Here is a 24387-nt window from a genome sequence, read left to right as displayed (position 1 = left end):
GGTGAGAACCACTAGTATAATGAGAACCATGAGAACCACTATTGGATATAATAATAATACGGACGATCGTATCACAAACCAAACGTTTCTATCTCTTCTCCTCTCTCGCCTCCTCATTCCATAACCGCACATCACCAAATTCTCCGTCGCCGACCACCGCATATCCCCATATTCTCCGTCGCCGACCACCGCACATCACCGGATTCTCCATCGCCGACCAGCGCGTTTCTCCTTCTTCACAGTCATCGAGCACCGCCGCACTCCTCCTTCACCACCATTGACAAAGGTAAGTTTCCTGTTTAAATTTATTCAATTTTGTAATTTGAAGATATCATTTCCGTGTTATAACAATAGCATGATGATTTTATGTAAAATTTATATGATTGATTCAATTTTTACCCAAATTGAGGCAATTTTGAATTAGTTTGACTGGAATAGAAGTAAATTAGGGTTCATAAATAGTACAATCCGGAATTACTTTGACTGTAATATCAGTAAATTACTTCGATTGAAATAGCTGCAGAGTAGGCTTTTGTGTATCATTGTTTGTAATTGAGATTCAACAAGACTGGTCCGTTGAATCATTGAGACGAGACTTTCTACATCCTCGAAAAGCACACAAAATTCCCTGAAGAAGAATGAATCCATACATATGTTGTTATTCTGATATGCTTTCTTTTGTTGGTGTTTTCAGCTTGACTCGTTTATGCAGTGCGTAGCATTGAACTTTCGCAGGCTGGTACAAATGAATAGTGCAGGCGTGCAGTACCGTTGTATGAGATAGAGGCCGGCTAAAACAGATTGGATAAGCATTATAAAGCAGGTGATATATGTTGTTATCTTTCTTTCAGTTTCTTCTGAGAAGTTGATCAGTAAAGGTTTTACATTTTTGTTGTTTGTTTTCTGTCACTGTAAACAGCTTGTCAACTCTACTATCTTGCTGTGCGCTTGCAACGGAACTAAAATATGGCGTCTTATCATCTTGAGGTTTCCTACTGGTACGTGTATCATGGCGTATAACTAAGCTATCATATTAGCTTTAGTATTTTACACTCTACAGCATGCAACACCTGATAACTTAGTGTGTTAAAATTGTAGTAGCAACTGAATTTGATCTTTCCGAACTACGTACCTTCAAACTATAATCTCTCGAGGGGATGGGGATGTTTCTGTGACCGCTTCGCTACCTCACGTAGTCACGTGTCATCCCGTTTCCCAGGAATGCACGGTAGGCGAGTTCAATGTGCCATGTGGCACCATGTTCCGACTAACATATGGGATGTTTCTGGGACCCTAACCCGTGGAATGAGCACGAAAAGTTTAAGCTAGAACGTTTTTGATTCAGGGCTCGATCAAGTACAAATTGCAATTATTGCCATTTGGGTTAGGAAGAATAAGTTGTCTGCAAAGCCGAGCTTTGGCACTCGAATGGCCAAGTTGGCTTTAGGGTCACCGATTGTGCTTTGACTGGAAAAGGGTCAGTGAAAAGAAGTGGATATGATGAAGGAAAAGGGCTTAACATGCCCAAAGCTCGATTGATGAAGTTAATATGTGGTACTTGTCGGCTTAACATTACCTTTTATAATATCTTTGATATAGTCATTACTATTTAAACATTACGAATGTATACATTTTACTTATTCGAAAAGCCAATTAGCTCAAATGGTAGAGCATTGTGCTATGCACAAAATGTGGGTTCGACTCCCATATTGGCTATGAAATACACCATTATTTCTTTTACTGAAAAATTATGTATGTAATTGGTAATACTATTTCGCTATGAAATACTCCCAACTTGTAAATAGAAAGTTCGAATCACTCAAGTCAAATAAGCTGAAAATAGATTAGACAAGGAAAAAGGTATTACTTCAATGTGTAAGCACCACCGGCCTTGACCTTTCCACAATCCTTGCATCCCCAGATTCCGACTGCCTTTCTCTTCACGGCATACTGCAACATGAAAGTTTTTATGCAATTAGATCATATTGATCCATGATAGAAGGCCAGACTGAAATTGTTATTCTTTCTTTTTGACATTCACATCAATTTCTTGTTTTTATATCTTGGGTAAGAAACCGCATACAAAATCACAATGGTCTGATTGTGGACCTCTCCAAATGAAAATGAGGGGTGGGAAATATATGGGAATATTACCTTGCCACAGAACTCGCAGAAGTACTTGCTGTGCTGCGACACCTCCATCTTCTTAATCTGCTTACGGAGACTGGCACCATAACGAGTACCTGAATAGTTTATTCATTAGTATATCTACAATATTCGTAACAAAAAAACTAAACAATAAACCAATCAGAAGAAGAATTTTTAAGAGAGATTCTGAACTCCAAGTCCTCGTGAGAATATAGACAAGCATTACACCAGTCTTTCAGACAAATAGAACAACAAAGGCGGCAAAAGAACTCACCATATTTCCCGACGATACCAACCTTCTTGGTTCTCTTGGCCTGCAAGCATCATTTAAAAGCAAATTAATTACAACGGCCGGTAAGAAAGGGACTTTGCAGAAGAATTGCTACAAGTAACATGCAGCCATAAACACGTCAGCAATTAGAGCTTCAAATGCAAAAAGCTAATCATTATCTTGAATGATCAACCGAAACACTGAGCTTGATTTCATATCTAACTTTGCTAGAGCTTGATTTCATATCTAACTTTGCTAACATTGATGTGAGCAGTACAGAGTAAAGTGAGTAAACACACTAGGGATCTTTTGTTCTACTTGAACTTCTACATCTAAGTTGTCGATTATACATCGGCATAGTTCTTTCACTGCCTATAAAATAGAATGAAATCCTCAATGCTTTCTTATAAGCACAAAGCTATGTTACTTTCACTCTTATTATGTCCAATTACATAGTTGTATTTTAGTGCTCGCATCATGGATCAATATGATCTATTTCTTATCATAGTTGTATTTTAGTGCTCGCATCATGAGTTCATGACACGTTCTTATCATGAGATTTTGCGATTTAATAGGCTATATGGGACTCGAACCCATACCTTTGTGCAAAATTTGCACATTGCTCTACCATTGAGCTAATAGCCTTTAAAGTACGCTAAACAAATACAAATACGAAATAAGTGAAATAAGCACACTGAAATGTTTCTCACATATTAGTAAGATATGTAATAGATAGACTAAAATGCCTTGTAATTACATTAAAAAGGCCGTTAAATACATTAAATCTCCTCCATGATCATTTCCCTTATTTCATGTACATAGAACCTTATTTCATGCACATAGAACCTTATTTCATGCCCATATAAAATTAACGCGTCCTTAGCCAACAATAATTAGTATCATAATATAACGAACTGATGCAACTGTAGAACTTTTTAATGCACATAGAACCTTATTTCATGCACATAGAGCCTTATTTCATGCACATATAATCTTATTTCATGGTCATATAAAATTAACGTGTCATTAGCCAAAAGTAAATAGTATCATAGTATAACCAACTGATGCAACTGAAGAACTTTTTAATGCACATAGAACCTTATTTCATGCACATATAACCTTATTTCATGCACATAGAACCTTATTTCATGTATATAGAATTAAAATTAATGTCGTCAACCAATAGGAAATAGTATCATAATATAACCAACTGATGCAACTGAAAAACTTTTTAATGCACGTAGAACCTTATTTCATGCACATAGAATTAAAATTAATGTCCTTAACCAACAGTAGTTAGCAACATAATATAACCAACTAATACAACTGAAGAACTTTTTAATGCACATAGAACCTTATTTCATGCACATCGAATCTTATTTCATGCACATATAATTAAAATTAGGACCCTTCCCCCTTATTGTCATTCGAACGGGAACAAGGCCAAAAGACACCCTAGAGGGGAAGAATGAAGCCTTTTTAGGGGAAAAGGGTTGAGGTAGGATTATCCAACTCCGAGGTACCATTTTCCGGAAAAGTCATTGAAAAGGGGATTAAAGAGAGAGAAAAAAAAGATTTCAAGTTCAAGGTTTATTAACCTAATGCAGGAAATATACAGAAGCTAATTAGCATTCCACAAGTTCCAGATTAATGGACCTTCTTCTGGTCTTCTAGGAAGATCAATACTCCGTATGTAAAGACTCTTAGCTTTGAAGGGAATTTTAAGCAACACACGACTGTATTTGTATAAAACCACTATTCGTAACTTGCTTGAGAAAGGATTGAGAATCAAAACTCGGATCAAGTCAAGTTTCATAAACCTTCTTTGCAAAAGTTTGAATTGCTGTGAATACGGGATAGTTGCGAACTCACAGAAAAATGTAAATTTAAATGACAACTCCGTGATAACTATGTATAAATCTTACCAGAGTAAGTTAATTCACCAACATATAGCTATAGTGATCACAAACTTTTGAAAAAAAAAAGACGAAACGGCGCACATTTGACAGGTACCATGACTCCATTGCGATTAAAATCTTTTGACAGGTACCACGGCTCCATTATTCTTTCCGGATTCAAGCATCGCCTCTAGAACTGCTACATCACGGGCACCTTCAACAAATGACAGTCGAGGATCACTTATATGGTCGTTGGATGTATGCAAACAAATCATGTTCAATATTTGTCATGTAAAGTTTACAACGCGTACTCGCGTAGATGGTATCCGATGGCCGATACTATGTACTTTTAACTCATTATTCTGGTATCAATTTATCCTTTGGACTAACCTGTGAGATATCATGTAAGAAAGTTTTCAATTCTTGATTACCCCATTTGAATGGGTAGAAGGAGAGCCTTTGCATTGCCCATCAGTATTAAATTTAGAGACCTGAAACGATGGTGCAAATACGATCAAGATCAAATATTCATCTAAAAAATGAAGATTGCCGTAAAATTATATGTTGGTAGCGCGACATTAGACTTTTAGCATACCAAGTAACCATGTTGCCCATCGACATTCTCTCGCTCAACTTGTACAGTTCCTTTCAAACCAACAACTCCCCAGAATATCTGCAGGTGTAAGATTGGAGAGTCAAAAACAGACGACGCATTTTCTCAGGCAATAAGAGTTGATTATAAGGTTACCACATGCCTTTGGTGATCTAGTAGACACAGACATCATGAAAATGCCAGGACAGCCGTTTTCAAGTTGACTGCAGAAGTGAAGAATTAGAGACATTCAACCTTTAATGAACGGAAAAATGTGTGAAAATCAAGTTTTGATCAAGTAACTTACTAGGAACTGGAGATGTTATCTAAAACTAGCAAAACCGCGATAATCTAGTCCAACTACTGAACTAGCCTAATGAGAATTGCGTATATTCTAATTCCTAAGACGAAACAACATCATAATTAGACTTCAAATCTTGATGCTACAAGGTATAAGGACCTTCATTTGAGAGTCCAAATGCTTAATTAATTAGTCGCTCCATAGTCCATACTCACAATTTGATCAATTAACTTCATCAACCAACAATTCACATCAACAGGTTCAAACTTTAATCAATTTTCCCATCACAATTTAATCTAGTCCAACTATAATTCATCATTAGGACTTTAACACATTAATCAAGGCCTAAATTCAACTAATTTAATCGACAAATAAAAAATTACAAAGGGAAAAAATATAAACCTAAATTTCGACAAAAAATAATTATCAATATCGAAAGTTTACCTCATCAAACTAAGGGATCCATTGCTGGAAGAAGCGTGGAAGATTTTGATCAGAATATTTGTGACGATCGAACGTAGAAAAGCGAGGAGTGGAATGTGTTGAATGATTTGATAGTCGAACAGAGAAAAAAAATATGAAAGAGAAGGAAATTTGGAAAATGAACGAGTCTTGGGTTTGGAGACTCGGAGTTTTTGACAAATTAGAATATGTTTAATCAATATTCATCTCACCGTCAAATTTCAGTTTGATCTAAGGGTCGTGTGAGTGGTTCTCATGGTTCTCATTATCTTGATGGTTCTCATAGGATCCCAAATATATATATATATATATATATATATATATATATATATATATATATATATATATATATATATATATATATATATATATATATATATATATATATATATATATATATATATTTTGTAGATTGTGTGGAAAGTTGAGGTGGCAAAGTCTGAAATGAGTATGAGGATAAAGTGTATATTTTAAGTGAGTCTGAGAGTGTCTGAGTCTGAGTCTGAAAAATGAAAAGTTAGTGGAAAGCTGAGGTGGCAGAGTCTGAAGTCTGAAGATGAGTCTGTAGATAAACATAGTCTTAGTGGGTTGGTCTCATGTTATGAGACCGTCTCATGTAACAATTTGTGATATTTTTAATATCCACAAATTGTTGTGTAAGATCGCTTTATCTATAAGAATAACCCAATAACTAAAAGCCCAAATAAATTAGTTAATAAACTTGTAGAAAATTATTTTATTTTGAGAACCTAAAATTTTATATTGATAAATTATATATTTAGATATGTTAGTTTTCATCATAAAATGTCGGGTCGTTAAAATAAAATTAAACTATAAATAAATTTAATTGTTTTGTTTGGACTTCTCTCTTTTTGGGTTAGTCCTATGCTATAAAACGGTCCTATAGAAAAGTTGTTGATTGACAAATAAATCCATACTTTTAGTTCGGTGACTAGTGTAAAATGGTGAGACGTGAGGAATGGAGGATGTTGAGTCAGAAACAGATCAGCGAACATGGTTGCAAAGTACAATTGTCCAACAATAGCATCACAGGTGTACACTATCTCCCAATTTCCTCCGTCCTTAACTCCCTACACAATTGTTTACGTTATCATTCAAATCTGTTTTTCAATGACTCACCTATTCTTTTCATTTTTGACTCCAGCGTTTCGAATGCAACGGCTTAAATTCATCATGCTCAATTCAAGTCACACACGTCACCTCTTAAACTATAATCCTATCCCACACGAATTGCCCGAAATCCAACCCCACCCAACTCAAAATTCAAAAATGTGTAAAGAGATTCAACCCGGGATTAAATTGATTAACTAACCCGTTTGACAACTCAATAACGTAAAGTTAATAATGTTCCATATGAAACTAAATTGCAATTCATGATTATTTTATAAGTATTCCTAATAATTGTTTATGTTAAGTAATCAATGAAAACTTAAACACATAAGCAAAAATATACGGTATGATGATATTCTTATTCGTTACCGATCCAAACGCAACCCAACTCGATCTGTAAGTTAATCATTGATTGATTCGACGGTTACTGACTAATTATGAAACGAGATGATCTAAACCCAATATAACTCGACTTACTTTAATCCAACTCGCAACAAATCCAAATGACCCGATTACCCACTAAAATAAAATAGAAGATCCTAAAGAGAGGTAGTGTATAAATGAGGTTTTAGGCAGACTAAGGAAGTGTCACTGTGTCAGTCTCGCTTGAAGATCTTAAGAACAGGAGAATAGTCAAGTGAGATTACTCCAAATTTTAGGAGTCACAATTATAATTCAATCATGCATAAATTTGCGGGTATTTGCAGAGAAGTGAGGGCCAAAAAGGGTTTAACTTTGCTGAGTTCTTTCAACATTTCTAGGTACCAAATGCATTATATTTTATTTGTGATCATAATATTTGAATTCGATTTGATTTTATTGCGAATTGATCATTTCGATCTGATTTGTTAGGAAATTTCGTACCTGGGTTTTTGTTTTTTAGTACCATTGAATTGGTTCATGGGATATGATTAAAGCTTGGTTAAAAGCTTCATTTTTGTTGTTGCAAAAAAGCAATATTTTGCCATGTTTGATAGAAGTACCTCTTACTGTATTCAGTTTGTATTTTTTTTTTTTTTGTTATGGGATCTTAAGAATGTTTTTGATTTATTAGATATGTTGTTTCTTTGTGTTGCTAACACAAGTGTAAGACGGTTAACATCCGACCCCCTTACCCTGCAATTTGCGGAGCCATTGAGGCATTGGGGTAATGTTGTTGTAAAGTTATTGACATTTACCCTCTTCCCTTTTTGCTAAAAATGGGCATGTTTGATGATTACTTAACAAGTAGATAAAGTAACTTGATTATGGAATGATTATAATGCTTTTAGTATCCACTGTAACAAGAATTGGAAAGAATGGTTGGTAAATGGTGCAGTTTGCAACACTGCTGATCACCTTCCTTCAGTAATCTTGCTAGCTGTAGTTAATCAAGGGAGGTTGTGGCGAAAAGCTGGTAATTGAAAAAAAATGGTTGGTAAATGATGTATGAACGCAGCTATACTTCCTCCATATTTATACGAAAAGCTTCATGTGCAAGTAAAACTTGAATAATGAGTACTAAATTTAGCAGCACCGTAAGCGGAGAGGAGACACTTGGGTCTTTGGTTTTCGTAAGTTTACTTAATACCTTGAAATATGAAAGAGCTGCCTTTCTATTTTCCTCTGGAGTTCACTTGAGATTTGAGACTCGCTTTTGTTCCCTATGTTTCCTGTATGACGCACTTTTTTTCTTCTTTCTGTTTCTTATCTTTCATATCTTGCAATCTAGATATAATGCTCCTCCAATTTTTCTGTTGACAGATGTATGAGTTCAATCCCTTTTGCAACTATCGAAGCAGAAAAAATATCTGGTTCTCAACCTGGTGAAGTACATAATTTGGGTAAGTTTATGTGAAACAGCTGCGTTGGATGTTGAATAAGACAGTTGGAATGTCACTGTGTATCTCATATTCACAACTTACCTTCAGTGCAGGGAAAATGGGTCGGGTCTTCTTCTTGGACCACACTTGTGGATCCACTAAACGGTGAACCATTCATTAAGGTCGCTGAGGTTGGCGAGTCAGAAATAAAGGTATGGCTTCCTCCAACTTTTATCTGGTTCACTGATAAATACATAAACTTAAATTGATGTTTTTTATTCACTGATTGCATGTTCAGCCATTTGCTGACAGCTTATCCAGATGCCCCAAACACGGTCTTCACAATCCTTTCAAATCCCCAGAGAGGTTGGTGTCGCTCTCATAGATATTTTTTTTTATCTTTGATTGTTACGTAGATCATTGTTTTCTGCATATCCATTTGTATGAGGTTCTGTACGTAAACAAGTATATCCAATTCACTTATGCTTGAGTAACTGTTTTCTCAGATATCTTCTTTACGGGGACATATCAATGAAAGCTGCTCACATGCTTTCTAAGCCAGAGGTATTCTATCATTTCTAGATCTTGATGCTTCTTACAAATTCAAAGTACTTAGGTTTCTAGCTGACTGGTAAATCTTGTTCATCAAAAAAATATACTCCCTATATAATTTGTCCATCTTTCTCAGGTGTCAGATTTCTTTGCAAGGCTAATCCAAAGGGTATCCCCCAAAAGTTACCAACAGGCTCATGGTGAAGTATATGTTACCCAAAAATTTCTTGAAAACTTTTGTGGCGATCAGGTATGTGCTTATTGCCCCCTGGTCCCTGTTTCAACTTTCAATAGTGTATTCAAGTGTTTTTTTCTGACAGGTTGTGTTGTGCCCTTGTGTTTGTTTCTGGTCTTAATTGAGAATAGAAAAGCATGAGCCCTAAGTTCAAATTATTAGAAGTTTTGCAAATAACCATTATGAAATCAGTGTACCAAATCCAATGATATTTTACAAATCAGTGTTCTAATGTCTTCTTTTATCAATAAAGGCTTGAAGTCAAGTAGCTTACTCCTATTTCCCTTTACTATAATGTCTGTTTGGCTTATTCTTGCTTTTTTTTGGGAGGCAGGTTCGTTTCCTTGCAAGGTCTTTTGCTGTACCTGGGAATCATCTTGGTCAGCAAAGTAATGGTTATCGCTGGCCTTATGGTCCGGTGCGTCCCTTACATTCCTTCTATGCTCTATTTTTACATTTAATACTTGTAAATCTTAATGTGCCAGTTGGCCCAGTTCTATTTTGGCATGCATTTCTTTGTATATTTTAGTATTTTGTCATTGTTGTTTTCATGCTGGTGTCTGAATATTAAGAAACCTACTTTTGCTACTAGCTTCTCTGTTGGTGGTGGTATCGTCGTACTGATGGTATGTCCCCCTGCAGGTGGCTATAATTACTCCCTTCAATTTCCCTCTGGAGATTCCACTTCTGCAACTCATGGGAGCACTATACATGGGGAATAAACCTGTTCTTAAAGTGGATAGCAAGGTATAATGATTTCGGCCATTTCCAACAGTTTGCCTCCATGTGATATATCATTTTTACAACATGCGTTGTTGTGTCTTTATCTGTTATCTCCCCCTGTTTTCGTAGTGAGAAAACTTTTAACCGAAAAAGAGCTTTGCGGACACTTGTGTTCAAATCAAGATGGTACCTGAATTACTAATCATTAGGGGTCACTAATTTTGCTCCCTTTTTACCTGGCATGGTTTGGTGCATTTCTTGAAAGGGCTACCTTGGTTATATGATGTGCTTAATTTGTTACATAGAGAAGCTAGGCTCTCACACGACAAGGTGACTGATGTTTGTTAGATTCTTGATTGAAACAATATTGCTTAACTGCTACTTTGCAAAGATAAAGAGTGGAGGACAAAAATCAATGGTGAATTTAATTTGTGAATTCTTGTGGAACAGTAAAAAAAATCTATTTCCATCAAAGTCGAAGCTTCACTAATTTTTAGCTGTAGAGTATTTTTGAGAAAAATAAGATGGCTCACTAAACCATATACAGTTCTTATACTGTGAAGTAAACTCAGTTCTCGGCATAACTTTCACTGTCTATATGAAATATCTTCCAAGGGTAAGATAACGTACATCTACCCCCTTCTTACATCTAATTGCGCCATAGACAAGAACTTTTGAGGCACTAGGTTAGTTGTTGTCTAGTTACCGTAATACAATGCTAAAAAGATTCTTATAGATGACTAACCAGTAACCACAATAATTATTATATAATTTGGAAATTACTGTAGTGGTACTATATAGTTGGAAAATTATTTCCTTTTTTCCTCGTGCTATCTCAACATTGATTCAGGACATTTGTTATCTTGCATTTCATTTTCGTTTGCCTCTTACATTTCTCCTCTATAGGTTAGCATTGTCATGGATCAGATGCTGCGGCTGCTTCATGCTTGTGGTTTACCTGTTGAGGATGTTGACTTCATCAACTCTGATGGCAAGACGATGAACAAACTGATTATGGAGGTTGCCTTCTGAATTACAGTTACATATTAGTATTTCACGTGATAGCTTTTTCTAGACCGCCTCTCGATTTCTATAATGAGTGGCTGAGTGCTGTATCGACTATATAGCTATGAAAAACTAGCTAATTTGGAGTTATTATGGTGCAGAGGACCTCATCTAAGTTAGGAAGATATCATATTGAAATTGCTTGAGTAGCAACTCGGCTGATTTACTCTATAAGTTTCAGTTTGTTGGGGAATGTCAGTTTGGCAAGCTAAATCAACCCCTCCCCAGTGAATTTATGTTGGTTTGCTGGGAAAAAGTATAACATCTGCAATACGGCGAAAGCGCTGCTCTAATTTTCTTTGTTAAGAATTACTGTAATTTTTCAGTTGTCATTGGCATTGCATGATGTTTATTACTGTTTTTTAAGTTCTTTTGTCACTCTATAATGCGACCAATTGCATCCATTATGTCAGACAACAGGACCTTGTTAAAGTCTATCTATTATTTCCCTGGTTATTTGACGGTTTCGTTTCCATTATTATCTTCCAAAGACTAACGTTGATATTTTGTGTGTCTGATGCTCATGTATGAAGTATATATTAGTTTGATGCATATGTATATAAGAAAATTGGATTCTCATTTGGTTGTTATATCCTATATTCCTATGTACAGGCGAATCCTCGTATGACTCTTTTCACAGGAAGCTCCAGAGTAGCAGAAAAACTGGCACTGGACTTAAAAGGTCGTGTAAAACTAGAAGATGCTGGATTTGATTGGAAAATTCTGGGACCAGATGTCCAGGAGGTTTGCTTTCATCAGCATCTGTTTAATTACGATTTTGATTGATTATTAATTCTCATAATGACCATCTCAATGGTTCCTGGTGGCAGGAGGACTACGTTGCCTGGGTTTGTGATCAAGATGCATATGCGTGCAGTGGACAAAAGTGCTCAGCACAGTCTATTCTTTTCATGCATGAGGTAATTTACTAAGCCTATTGTTTCATTCATTATGTAGGTACAGCCATATAGGATAAAGAAAGAAAAGTGAGATTCTGTTATACCCGTCTAAAGATAACTATATGAACTTTGATGCAGAATTGGGCTTCAAGCCCTCTTATTTCCAAGTTGAAAAAACTTGCTTCTAGAAGGAAGCTAGAAGATTTGACAATTGGACCTGTTCTCACAGTGAGTTATATATCCTTGTTTTTCTTTATATTTGCGGATATCGTTTTTCAAAGACTAATGTGCTGCCATAACCATAAATCGAGTCATAATATGAATAAGCTACTTTCACATTTTGTGGTTTCTCATGGCTAATTTTGGGATGGCTTTGATGTAAACTGAATTATTGATCTTCCGTCAAGAAGCTCTCGCTTGTTACTATCTTTAGAGTGGAAGTGTCAGATAAGCTATCATTGTGGGTTGATGCTCAGGACACGAGGTCGAAAGTCGTCAATATAATGGCTCCTTATACACCAAAAATTCAGTTTCTTTTTAGTAATTGCGTTATGCATTCATGTAAGACAATGCTATCTTCACAGAGACAGTTTGCTAAGTCTCTAGTCATGTAGGCATGTAGCCAATCTTTTTTATGTGATCCTGCAGGTTACAACTGAGACAATGTCAGAACACATGAAGCAACTGCTAAAGATACCCGGATCAAAGTTATTGTTTGGCGGTGAACCATTAGAGAACCATACTATACCCTCAGTTTATGGTGCATTCAAACCGACTGCTGTGTACGTTCCTCTGGAGGAAATACTGAAGGACCAAAATTTTGAGTTGGTTACAAAAGAAATATTTGGACCATTCCAGGTTAGTTCGATTAAAATATATTTGTAGTTTCTATCAAATTGGAGGGCTTGCTTGATGGTTATTGAAAAATAAACAGTTCAAAACCTGGAAAACGAAATGCTATTCTCATTGGACATTTATATTTCTGACATCCAGGTTGTAACTGAGTATAAAGCACATCAGTTACCAAAGGTGTTGGAAGCCTTGGAAAGGATGCATGCACATTTGACTGCAGCAGTGGTGTCGAACGATCTGTTATTTCTGCAGGCAAGTTTCATGAACCGGTTTATTGCCTAAATCTATTTCTTTGCCTTATCTGTCCACCTAGAATTGGTATATCCGTATATGTGAAATATCAAGAAATTCGTATGGCTTACATTAAAGAAACCCTAGTTGTTGGTTCAAGATCGCTTGAAGATTCCCCTTTTCTACTCTCATTTACCTGCTAAATATAGTTTGATTGACCGAAAGGGGAATAGAATGCCATAGTTGATCAAATGTTGTCATAATCACCTGTACGGAAATTTAAAGTGTCCAGAGTTTTTAGCAAGATATGACACCATTCTGTGTGTAGCGAGTTAATTCAATCAAATTGCAGGAAGTTATCGGGAATACAGTAAATGGGACCACTTACGCTGGACTACGAGCAAGAACTACAGGAGCACCTCAAAATCACTGGTAAGTTGAAGTTTGTAACAAGAGTCCCTTCGGGTTGGGTCAGTTTTGCTCAATATAAATTGTTTGCAACTCTTATGGGCACACATTATATTAGTAGGAATCTCTGAAAATTGACACAAACAAAAATATTCTCCAGGTTTGGACCGGCAGGAGACCCTAGAGGTGCAGGCATCGGAACACCAGAAGCAATAAAGCTTGTTTGGTCTTGTCACAGGGAGATCATCTACGACGTTGGTCCTGTACCTCACCAGTGGCAAACTCCAGAGTCTACATAAGACTTTTGTTTAGTTCAACGGCTAGCAGCATAAGTTGTAGTAGAGTATGTTGCTATTGAACCTTTCTCGGCAATAGTTGTTCCCGAGCCAGGTTTACCCATGGATCCCTGTGATCTGAGGCGGGGCTAGAATAATAAATCCATCATGTCACTTTCGCGGATGGAGCATGCATTTTCTTTTCGTATTATTTCGTGTAGGCTGATATGTATCCCTCTTACTGGAGATATGGTGAAGGCTAATGCATAGATCTGCTTTCATGAGGCTTATGTCTCTATTGAGAAGTTTAGTGCTTGAATGCTTGATTGTGCTCTGAACTCCACCGTCGTCTCTACTTTTATCAATGATGCTCACTTCGTTATCTTGGTGGAAATGTGGAATACACTACAGTACTCCACCAATCCACCCCCTTCAGCGAAAACTTCTAGTATACAAAAAACCCCTTATCGACCGGTCCAAATTTTGTTGGACCTGATGATGAATTGATCTGAAACAGACCAAATCACCAAAACAACTTACTTGGAATTGCGCTAAATTTAAGTAGAACATTGATTACCAGAATCAAGCCTCTCACTGATTCACCCAATTTACAAAGAAAATAACTTAATCTGAAGGAGACTGATACACAAAATGACCCCATAACAACACTTTTAATCCCAATACCAAACACAAATCTACATAAAACTGGCTTTGGAAGTGTTTAACAAATACTCCCTCCTATTCACTCATTTCCTCCCCTTTCTATTATGCACAAGAATTAAGAAACTGATTTTGGACCACACAACACTCTATTCCACTCTACCCCACTTGTAATTAATTTTGGACCACACAAAAGTTACCAAAAAATGAAAGAGGAAAGAAAACCCGACTTACCTAAAAAGGAATGAGGGAGGAAATGAATGAATAGGAGGGAGTACAAGATTTCGGCCAAGCAATTTTATTCTTAACTCAGCAAGATGAGCCACTTCAGGTTTTGAGTCAATTGGGCCGAGTCCAACCCGGTTAGTTCGATCAGGTCATATCATACGTACGGGTTAAATCGCGTTCAAGTTATTTCGAGTTACGAGTTTGTTCGCTTAAAGTGGGTCAAGCCATCTTATGTCGGGCGAAATTAAGAGATTTTAATATTATTATTTGTTTTGGCAAAGAAATGTGTTTTGGAGCTGAACCGAACTTATTGGAGCTGAACTGAACAAAAGTAAGAGTTAATTTATGAAGAGAATAGCTGAACTGAACTGAATAGAGCTGAACTGAACTTAAATGAGCTAAAATTAAGTCCAAAAGAACAGGTAGACCTCGCCAAATAGGCATTTTAAATCATCTCCCTTTATACTAAAAGAATAAGAAATCTCCAAATTTTCCCGTCTAAATGAATGTGGCTATAATTTGGCTTTCTTTATATCATATCTGTAATTGGGCTTTTACTATATCATATCTATAATTGGGCTTTCATTATATTATATCTATATAACTGCATTATACTGAATTTTTCCCTTTCCACCGATTAATACAAAACATTAACAATAATAAATTTTCCAATTAAATATCAAATTGAGTTAAATATCCGGTTTTATAATTGTTATTTCGTATTTTCTTTAACATTCTTATCTGAAAAACCGCGCATTCGTGTGGGATCTATACTAGTTTTGGGATCAATTCAAATTATTTATAGTCGGTCATATTCAAGTCGAGTTTTAGGGTGGTGTTGGATCGGTCAATAAACCCACGATTTAACTCATTTTAGGTGCTGTTTGGCCTAGTTTATGTAAAACAGTTTTTACTTTCTAAAATGAGTTTTTTCATAAACTATTTTTTGAAAAAGTTGTGGTCGTTTGGCCTAACTTTTGTAAAAGTAGTTTCTTAACAAATTGATGTGTTTAGTCTACTACTGCTTTTTAGTTTTTTTTTTTAGTTTCCATAATCCTAAGAGTTTTTGGGAGAAGTAGAAGCAGAAGCATCAATTTGGTACTTCTGTTTCTAGTAGCTTTTTATTAACTTCTGACTTTTCAAAAGTAGTTTTTTATCTCCCTAAATTATAGTGTTTGACCCAACTTCTACTTTTACAATTAGAAAAGCACTTAGAAAGCTTGGCCAAATACCAATCCTTTGGGACTACAATTTCGAGTTCGGTCAAGTTTTTCGAATCGGGCTCGTATCGTGTTATTGGATCGGTCAATAAACCCACGAGACCACAACCCCATTTTTTTCGTCACTTTTCATAAAACCTCCCATAAACCCTCGCTGAACGCATCTTCTTCACTCTTCACTCTTCACATTTTCACAGCCGCCATGACTCTTCTTCAACAAATCATTCAAACTTCATCAACTCCATTGATCTCCAATGAACCTCTCAAATACCCAATTCCTCTTTCCTCCGATTCAATCCTCTCCACCCTACAAATCGATCCCACTTTCTCAAACCCTAACCCTACTTTGTCCTCCCTTCTCAACCCTCTTACAGGCTTCCAAATCACCCCAATCGATTCATCTCTCGCCGAATTAAACACCGCATTCTTCAAAAAACTCAAGGGTATATGCACCGTTAAAGCCCCTTTGTATTACTCGGCACCCGCATTTATTGAAGTACTCAACCCGTTTCTGGAAAAAATTGGGGTGATTAAATTTGGGGGTTTATATGATGTTGAAATGGGTGCTGAATTTGATGATTATACTTGTAGTTTGATTACAAAGTTTGGATCTTTTGTTGCTAGGGATGTGATGGAATTGGTGATTGAATCGTGTTTCGCGATTGGAAATTGGAAGATTTTGCAAACTATAATTGTTTGTAAGCTTGTTGATTACGAGTCTAGGTCTGGTTTGTTGTCGAATTTGGTTGCGAAAAATCGGTCTGATTTGATTTGTTTGTGTGTTAGGGTTTTTAGGGTTATGAAGCCGTCTGATTTGTGTATGATGTTGAAGTACTTCATTTCGCCGTCGAAAGAGAGTTTAGTGAGTATGATTGGGGTTAGGAAGGATTGGGAGAATGAAGCATTGTTCGCGATTCGGAAAGCAAGTGATCTTAAGTTAACTGGTAATAAAATGGGATTGCTTAAAGAGGTTGCAATGCTATTTACGATTGCTTACGACGAGTTTTCGTCGTGGGAGTTGTGTTTACATCACTTGGTTTCGAGCTCAGTCGATGATATTGTGTTTCTGAGTGCAATAACTAAGCTTAGTGTGGATGAAATGCTCAGGTTGATTAGGTATTTAGGGAAGTGGCTGCGTAAGTATGAGAAGTTTCCAGAGGCTGAATTAGGGCGTGAGGCGGCCGTTTCTTGGGGAGTGGTCTTGGCTCCTTTTGTGCCGCGTTTTGAAGATGTGGTCAAGTGTCTTGGCTTGCTTGTTGACGAGCATTTCTCGTTGTTGGCTATGCATTCTGAGTTCCGTGATGAGTTGAAAGCCATTGAGGAGGTTGTTAGTTCATTGGCTTTGGATGGGAAGCATTGTAGCTCTATATCAAGTTTGATCAGTATCTTAAAGCCCGGTGTTGTAGGCGCTTAGTTGTTGTGGCTTACGGTTTTAGCTATATGAATTTTCGAGTTTATTGTCTTAAACATTTAAGAGGCATGTTGTGTGTTTTAATTTTAATCTTTGTTGTCATGTTGCTCAAATTTGCCTACTTTGTGCTTACAATTTTGATGTTCAGTAGAAAATCTTTTGTCGAAAAATGTGATTGAAGCTTGAAACAGCTTAAAGAAGTTGGTGACATTGTTTGCAGGCTTAAATTGAGTTGAATTTTCATGCATTCTTGTAGTATTGTTATCAGCAATGAAAACGCGAACAAGAATTTGTACAAATAGTCGATGAACATACATTAATACGGAGTACTGCGTTGTGAACATTAGCAAGGAGCGAAACTGAAGAAATGTGCATTGTCATACAAACCCGGAAAAGGGGATATATTTCCTTCATCTACCATATTTCTCAACCATAGAACAAATCATTAAATCAAAACTATTTGGATAACATTATTTGTCTGAAACTCGGTAAATTTAACAAATACATATGGAGTAGTAGACGATTAAGTTAATCTAATTACTACCCTCAGTATGTAGTGAATGTTGCATGGTCTTAACCATCTTGTGAAGACCAACCTGATATTTCCGCAGTAAATCCTCAAAGGTCAGACCTTGAACAGGATCAACGGTGAAACACCACTCAATCACACACCCGTTGCCAGTATCCGCAATAACAGGGATAATCCTAATTGTCGATACATATGAGTTGAACCCAATGTTGGAGTCCACAATCTCATAGGATAAACTCATGTTAACTTCATCAACGGCTATCAGTCTCTCCTTGGACCAACTGACGGAATTTGTAGCGTTGATGGAGTTGCCGAGGCAGTATCTGATGCAACCGGGTACACCGTTAATACCGTGAATCCCATATGAGGTAGAAAGGGTAGGAAACCATTTATGAAGGTTGAAGAAATCCTTGAAAAGCGGCCATATTTCGTCTGCTCTCGTTCCTCTTACGGTACTTGACACCTTTCCCTCCCACTTTTCCATTCTTTATTTAGACGTTATTTTGTTCAAATTGTGATTGTATTGTGGCACAAGAATATATACTAGTAGAGTAGTAGTACTGAATAACACATAATCAATGCACATACAGAGTATATATAATATAATATAAATATATGTAACGTATGAATCAATCACCCATAAAAGGACACGTATTTTATCGCAAATTCTTATTTAAAATGGGTATATCTATTTTAACTCTGAAGCATAAGACAGATTAAGTATTCTGAATAAAACAAAAGCAGAATGCATATGTAAAATAAACAAATTTGGCGTATATACACAAGTGAGATGATACTTGACCATTTCAAGACGGATACATCTGTCCGTCTTATGGGAGACTAACTGTTATTTTATACCATGTGTTACGCGTGAATTACTTATTGGTGTTTCATGACACCTGGTTTTTGTCGCCTAGTGATGCACCAACCAATTTTGTCCTTATTTGAAGGGTACATTTTCACAAAATCTTCTTCAAGACATGGTTTATAGTCATAAATAAAAAAACGGATCCAATAAAATAGATGAGACAAAAGAAAAATGTTTCCCTTCTCTTTGTGAAAGATATGTGGTACTACACGACTCGATTTTGGACTAACCTGGTGGTGCAAACCAAAAAAGGGTCACTTGGTTTTTGATCTAAACTGATTTTGCAAACCAAATAAACAAGTGGTTGAACAGTGAACACAACCGAAGTCCGAGCAAAGGCTCTAATTCTTTGATAAGGTCACACACATCATCGATGAGGTGGTTCTCACAAAGAGCACACACTTTCCTTGTCAATATCATTACTCGATATCTCCAAAGAGGCTCCCGCACCCAGCAGGGCAAGATCCCCCGCAAAAGACCTCTATTTATCCACCACAGCTTCTATTCATCGACACTGCAAGGTCTCCCGAAAATCTGGCCCGGTCATCATCTTGAGTCTTGACCACATGTAAGACTTAAAAAGCTTAGAAATCAGAACCCTTCAGTAAGGGTAAAAATTCGGCCAGCAAATGCCTTGGGCAATCTGGACACAGCTTCCAGGATTTCCTGTCAAAATAGTTGGCAAGAAACAGAAAAAGGTATATTAGAACTCAAATTCAGATGTCTTGAATCAACTTGTTTCTACAAATTCCTCGGCCATTCAGCAACAATTATTGAAACCATTCTTAACAGATGACATCAAGTACATGAAAATAAACATAAACAACAATATTATCCCCCCCAGTGCCTCAATGGCTCCGCACTTTGCGAGTAAAGGGGGTTGGCTACTTGGCTGCACGCAGCCTTACTCTTGTTTTAGCAACACAGAAAGGCTGCTTCTAACTGACCCAAGATGGAAACTGCGTCGAAAACTGCATCAAAGGATTGCTAAGTCACAATAGAAAGAAGCGCAACCACTAGATGGAGTGGTCAACCCACATGGACATGATCATTATCACTTTAATTTCTCGGGCTAGTTAGATATAAATCAGTTGAGTCAAGGGCAAGGTACTTTATCAGACATTTTGCCTCTCAATGCCAACGCTTGATTTGGTTCAGCATCGGCTGCACATTGTTAAGAAAGTCGGACAATCTACCTTACGTACTCAACCAATTGAGCAGCGGGTGCAGTGACATGCATGGAACAAGCATAGGAGAAAGAACAGAGAAAAAAATGGTGAATGACAAGGTGGTGTGTTATGTGTTGCAGAAAAAGCGTCATTTCTAAATGGTAAGCAGCTTTTTCCATTTATATGAATGAGTTGAAAAGCAAAAGGTGATGATAACTGCCTCACAGTAGTTTTTTTCTCATCTGTGTTGGTTATTATCGGTTGTTTAAAGAGCATGCAATACATGCAGCAAGCTAGGAATTAAAAAGTGACAAACATGGAGGGTCATAGACTGAGAAAGAAGCTTTCTTACATATGCTTGGTACCGTGCTGAGAAGTGGATGAAAAGAATCGCATTATTCTGAAACATCTCAGCATAGTTTACAACCTGTATAATAATGTAGTTGAGGCAATCATTAGCATAGAAACCATTCAAAACCAAAAGAGAAAAAGAAGACAGGGAATGGGGGGTCAAAAGAACCTCATCAAGGTGCGTGTGTCCATATTCTCGTGCATGAGCAACAGTAGCTTGGTCATCTAAGAAGGTGCACTGCAATGGAAGCCAAAGCCAAAATAAATTTTTCTAGAATATGGTCAGAGCACAGCAAGCTATTAGCTTCATATCTGAAGCGACAACTATTAGAAAAAGTTCAGCGAATTCCCTGAATGTAAGATCATTTGAGGTATTTTAATATGTATTGCACAAACCACCATTTTTTCAAATAATCACCAGCTTACGGCCGCAAACAACTACGTAAGAGAAGACCATTTTATTTAACATTTTTTCCTTCCTTATGTTTGATCGGTTGAGCTTAAGATTATGCTCCCTATTGTCACAGACATAAGCAGATAAAATCAAATATGAATATGTAAAACAGTCATTTGAGGCAGTGAACGCTGTCATCTCCTTTCTTTGAAACACTTGAGAGTTGAGAGTGCAAATCAATGTATCACTAACTACATCACTTTACAATTTAGAATTACCTAATATGTTCATTTTACTAACTACGTCATATTTACACCTTGCCGATGAACAGGAACATTTACGGACTAGTTTGACCAAGCAAAACCACAAAAGAAGCTTAAGAGTTAAGAGTTGAATACACAGACCACTGGATATTTAAAGAAAAATGGTTCCGGCAGGCAAATTTCGTAGATAGAATAAAAAGCCTCATCGAAACAATTACCTCCATAACAAGAACTTTTGCTCTCAACACATCAACATTAGCTGGATCAACAATAAAGTCAGCCGTTGTATCTCCTGTAAATGCTATCTCAGGTGAAGTGATGGTATTGGTAATCTGCTAATACCCAAACAATGCCATTATAAACTCAACACATTAAAACAAGCATACAGATCTGCGATAGCTGTAACTGGCACAAAGTTTGTCAGAAAGTATCACAAGGGTAATTTGGTAAAGCCGTAAAGGCCACAAGTAGTACAACTTATTACATAATCAAGCAAAAGAGCAAGTAGAAAGTAGAAACTACGGAGAATATTATTAAGCTTGAGACATATAATTATAAACAAACACTATATACATCAATATGAAGAAGCAATAAATAGTTGTGTAAATTCCCTTCACCGCTAAAAGGAAAATCAAGTGAGATAAAAAGAGGGAACACAGAGGCAGATAAAATATGTCTTATTTTTGCAAGTTCAACCAGAGATTTACTGCTAATTATATAATTATGTTTTCAATGGAAAAACAGTGAGCACACTAATTTGCAATATTAACCAGACTAAAATCTCAAATAAACAGTCCACTGGATCTTATCTAAGCAACATTAATCGTAACTCTACAAATATAGGACAGAAACAGACCTCGACGCCAGATAACTTCAATTCTTTTATCTCATTTGCAGGCAGGCCGACATACTCTTGCTTAAGCTTCTGCTTGATTGAATAAACTATATAGCCCTGCAATATACAATTTCTTAAAGTGCAGAATGTATTACAAATGGATCAAGGAAATATGAGATCTCGCAAAGCGACAACAATGACAGGAGGAATGGATCCTTTCTGCAGATCTACCTGACTAGGAATGGCATGATATGTCTTAAATGCTTTCACTTTAATATCCCTCCTAATACAGACCTCTTCTCCTGACAACAGAAACATCAATCAAGCAAAAATACATATAATGTTTGTATGATTATCTACAGAGCTAATTCCGAAGACAGAATTATAGATATCAGAGGCAGGAAAGATTAGCCGATTAGGCATATGACAGGAACTTTTAGTATAGTATGGACCGTTAACAACATCCAGATAGACCTCTTTTCCTGACTCTAGCAACATCAATCAAGCAATAACATACATAAAATTTCTATGGCATGGTGATCCACAGAGCGAATTCTAGAGGCAGAGTGACAGATAGCAGTAAGCCAGTAACAGCCTAACAGATAAGATTAGTCTTATGCAGGAACTTTTAGCATAGTATGGGCCATTACCAACATCCAGACCGATTAAAGTATGCTTCAGTTCAGAGAAGTCCATGGCTCTATGCACGTCAAAAAGACGTTCCACATGCTCTTTTATAACGCTTGGCACAAATATGGTAGGAGGTTTCATAGAATATAAACCACGAGTTGCAACATACATAGGCAGTCCTCCCTGAAATGAAGGTTAGCAACTTAGCATTAGAGATCATGTTAGTTCGAAAAATGTGGGGAAACAAACACAGATAAATATAGAAACACGTATAACCTAGTTGAAGCTTTTCAAGCTCATGAAGCAAAATCATGAAGGGAGAACTACCTATGAATCATCCATAACTATGTAAAAATAGTGAAAATGGTCAAGACTCAAGAGAATGATGCGCTGAAAATGGATTTCAGTTTTAAACTAGCCATTTCACTGCTCTTGTTAAAATTGCTGATATAACCAGCATAAGAAACCCATATGGACTCATCCTTACAATAAAAACAAGCAATTCAAGAGAAGCGTACATCTCAACTGTTGGTCAGCCAACAGGTTATCAATCATATCCACATTTTTCAGGTAACCGATATAGTTAAAACTTGTAAGAGCAAGTGCTTTTACAAGTCTAACTTTTTGGGCCCAATTGTTCATACAAACCTGAAAAAAATTTGACCTATTTTCCTTATACTCAATCCAAAATGCTGGAATCATTACTAGAAAATGCTAATCCAACTCTTACCCCCACTTAAAAACGACTTGCTGGTATGACATGTCGACTGAACCTTGACCCACTCCTAAATCCAATTTTGATATATCCGGCAACACATTTCAATGGGACGATGTTAGAATTCAAATAAATTTTCGTGTGAGCTTTTAAGATAATGATGCACATCATTCTACTAATCATCAACTATCTCTTAGGCATTGTTTCGAATTCAAGTACAAAATTAGGAGGGAAGGGGATGGTAAATGGTAATAACCCAATGTCAACTTCCTTCCAAAATTTTCCTATGTTGCAACTATTTTATTTTCCCATGTTTTCCACCAACTTAATTCCACATCTTTCCGTTTCCCTCCAAATCCCTCGGCCCAAACAACGGTTACTCAAGTTTTGGACAAATATTCCAAACATTCAACTCAAAATAACAAAAATCTAGTAAAATGCACAAGTAAATGAAAAATGAAGGAAAGCAAGTACAATGTGATCCATGTGGCCATGGGAAATGAAGAGAAACTGTTGATTGACGGCGCGACGAGGACACCTTCCAATATCGAAAGCAATGCTAAGAGAGGGAACCATTACACAAGTCTCTTGCCCAGCTATTGAAATTCCTTCAATTTTATACCCTTCTATCTCCAATCCATCCTTCACCATCTTACAACTATAAACTAATATTACTCAAACTCTTTCTTCTCCCTAATTTCTGGGAAACAATTTCGAATATTAATTTCACACAGTAAAAAAGTCAATTTGAACACAAATTAAACTTGCAATAGTAACAATTAGCACTTAGCATAAAGGAGTAAGAGGTAATACATACATGAAATTGATTCAATTGAATCGAATCGATGCGAATCGGGTTTTGCAGTTTGATTTGCACAAGGGTTTGAGTTTTGATTAGCTCTTTAACATAAGCAGTGAAGTTTCAAACTTTCGAGCTTTAATGGCGACCCTTTTTATATATTCCGGTTCTAGTCTGGGTAACTGGGTTCATTCATAAGCCAACGTCGCAAACGGGGAAGAGATGTCAGAATCAAAATCAGGTGTGATAAATTTGTTTGAGTGATTTGGAAGGTAAGATGGTGGAATTTATTATTTATGTAGTAGTGATTAGTCTTAACTGAGTACTCCAGAGAGGTTTTTAAAATGGACTTGGTAAGAGAATAGGAGTAATGTTACTTTTAGCCTTAATAGGAAGTAGATTAAGACCATCCCCAAGCAGTGGTCGCTCTAATTAGGTCGCGACCCGATTTTACTCTTAATCTCACCTTA

The 24387-nt window shown here is 36.6% G+C and overlaps 4 protein-coding genes across 5 annotated transcripts; 2 read left to right on the top strand and 2 right to left on the bottom strand.

Moving 5' to 3' along the window:
• Positions 1–6785: 6785 nt before the first annotated feature.
• Positions 6786–14183, top strand: LOC141600941 (putative aldehyde dehydrogenase). Of its 2 annotated transcripts, none has more exons than XM_074421200.1 (16): positions 6786–7564; positions 8547–8626; positions 8714–8817; positions 8904–8971; positions 9112–9169; positions 9294–9407; positions 9727–9810; positions 10035–10139; positions 11022–11135; positions 11793–11924; positions 12011–12100; positions 12218–12307; positions 12728–12937; positions 13073–13183; positions 13515–13594; positions 13731–14183. In XM_074421200.1, exons 1-16 carry the CDS (start codon positions 7485–7487, stop codon positions 13867–13869), a joined length of 1659 nt encoding a protein of 552 aa, XP_074277301.1. In that variant the 5' UTR covers positions 6786–7484; the 3' UTR covers positions 13870–14183. The 2 variants fall into 2 exon arrangements, with proteins under 2 accessions (XP_074277301.1, XP_074277305.1); XM_074421204.1 differs by having other exon boundaries at positions 6790–7564; positions 13073–13187; positions 13519–13594.
• A 1905-nt stretch (positions 14184–16088) lies between these two features.
• On the top strand, positions 16089–17583 carry LOC141600934 (uncharacterized). The gene has a single exon (XM_074421193.1). It carries the CDS (start codon positions 16156–16158, stop codon positions 17365–17367), a length of 1212 nt encoding a protein of 403 aa, XP_074277294.1. The 5' UTR covers positions 16089–16155; the 3' UTR covers positions 17368–17583.
• Positions 17584–17801: 218 nt separating this feature from the next.
• On the bottom strand, positions 17802–18434 carry LOC141600928 (lachrymatory-factor synthase). The gene has a single exon (XM_074421187.1). It carries the CDS (start codon positions 18375–18377, stop codon positions 17898–17900), a length of 480 nt encoding a protein of 159 aa, XP_074277288.1. The 5' UTR covers positions 18378–18434; the 3' UTR covers positions 17802–17897.
• A 483-nt stretch (positions 18435–18917) lies between these two features.
• On the bottom strand, positions 18918–24292 carry LOC141600922 (nuclear ribonuclease Z-like). The gene is made up of 9 exons (XM_074421181.1): positions 23936–24292; positions 23593–23818; positions 22424–22586; positions 22005–22075; positions 21795–21890; positions 21157–21270; positions 20451–20519; positions 20283–20357; positions 18918–19427 (listed from the first exon to the last, which is right to left on the bottom strand). The coding sequence occupies exons 2-9, from the start codon at positions 23767–23769 to the stop codon at positions 19353–19355; spliced, it is 840 nt and encodes a 279-aa protein (XP_074277282.1). The 5' UTR covers positions 23770–23818; positions 23936–24292; the 3' UTR covers positions 18918–19352.
• Positions 24293–24387: the final 95 nt, after the last annotated feature.

The sequence above is a fragment of the Silene latifolia genome, chromosome 1 (assembly GCF_048544455.1).
Source record: "Silene latifolia isolate original U9 population chromosome 1, ASM4854445v1, whole genome shotgun sequence".
In the NCBI taxonomy this organism is placed as follows: Eukaryota; Viridiplantae; Streptophyta; class Magnoliopsida; order Caryophyllales; family Caryophyllaceae; genus Silene; species Silene latifolia.
Note: the sequence above shows the minus strand (reverse complement) of the source record. Positions and strands in the feature narration are given on the sequence as shown.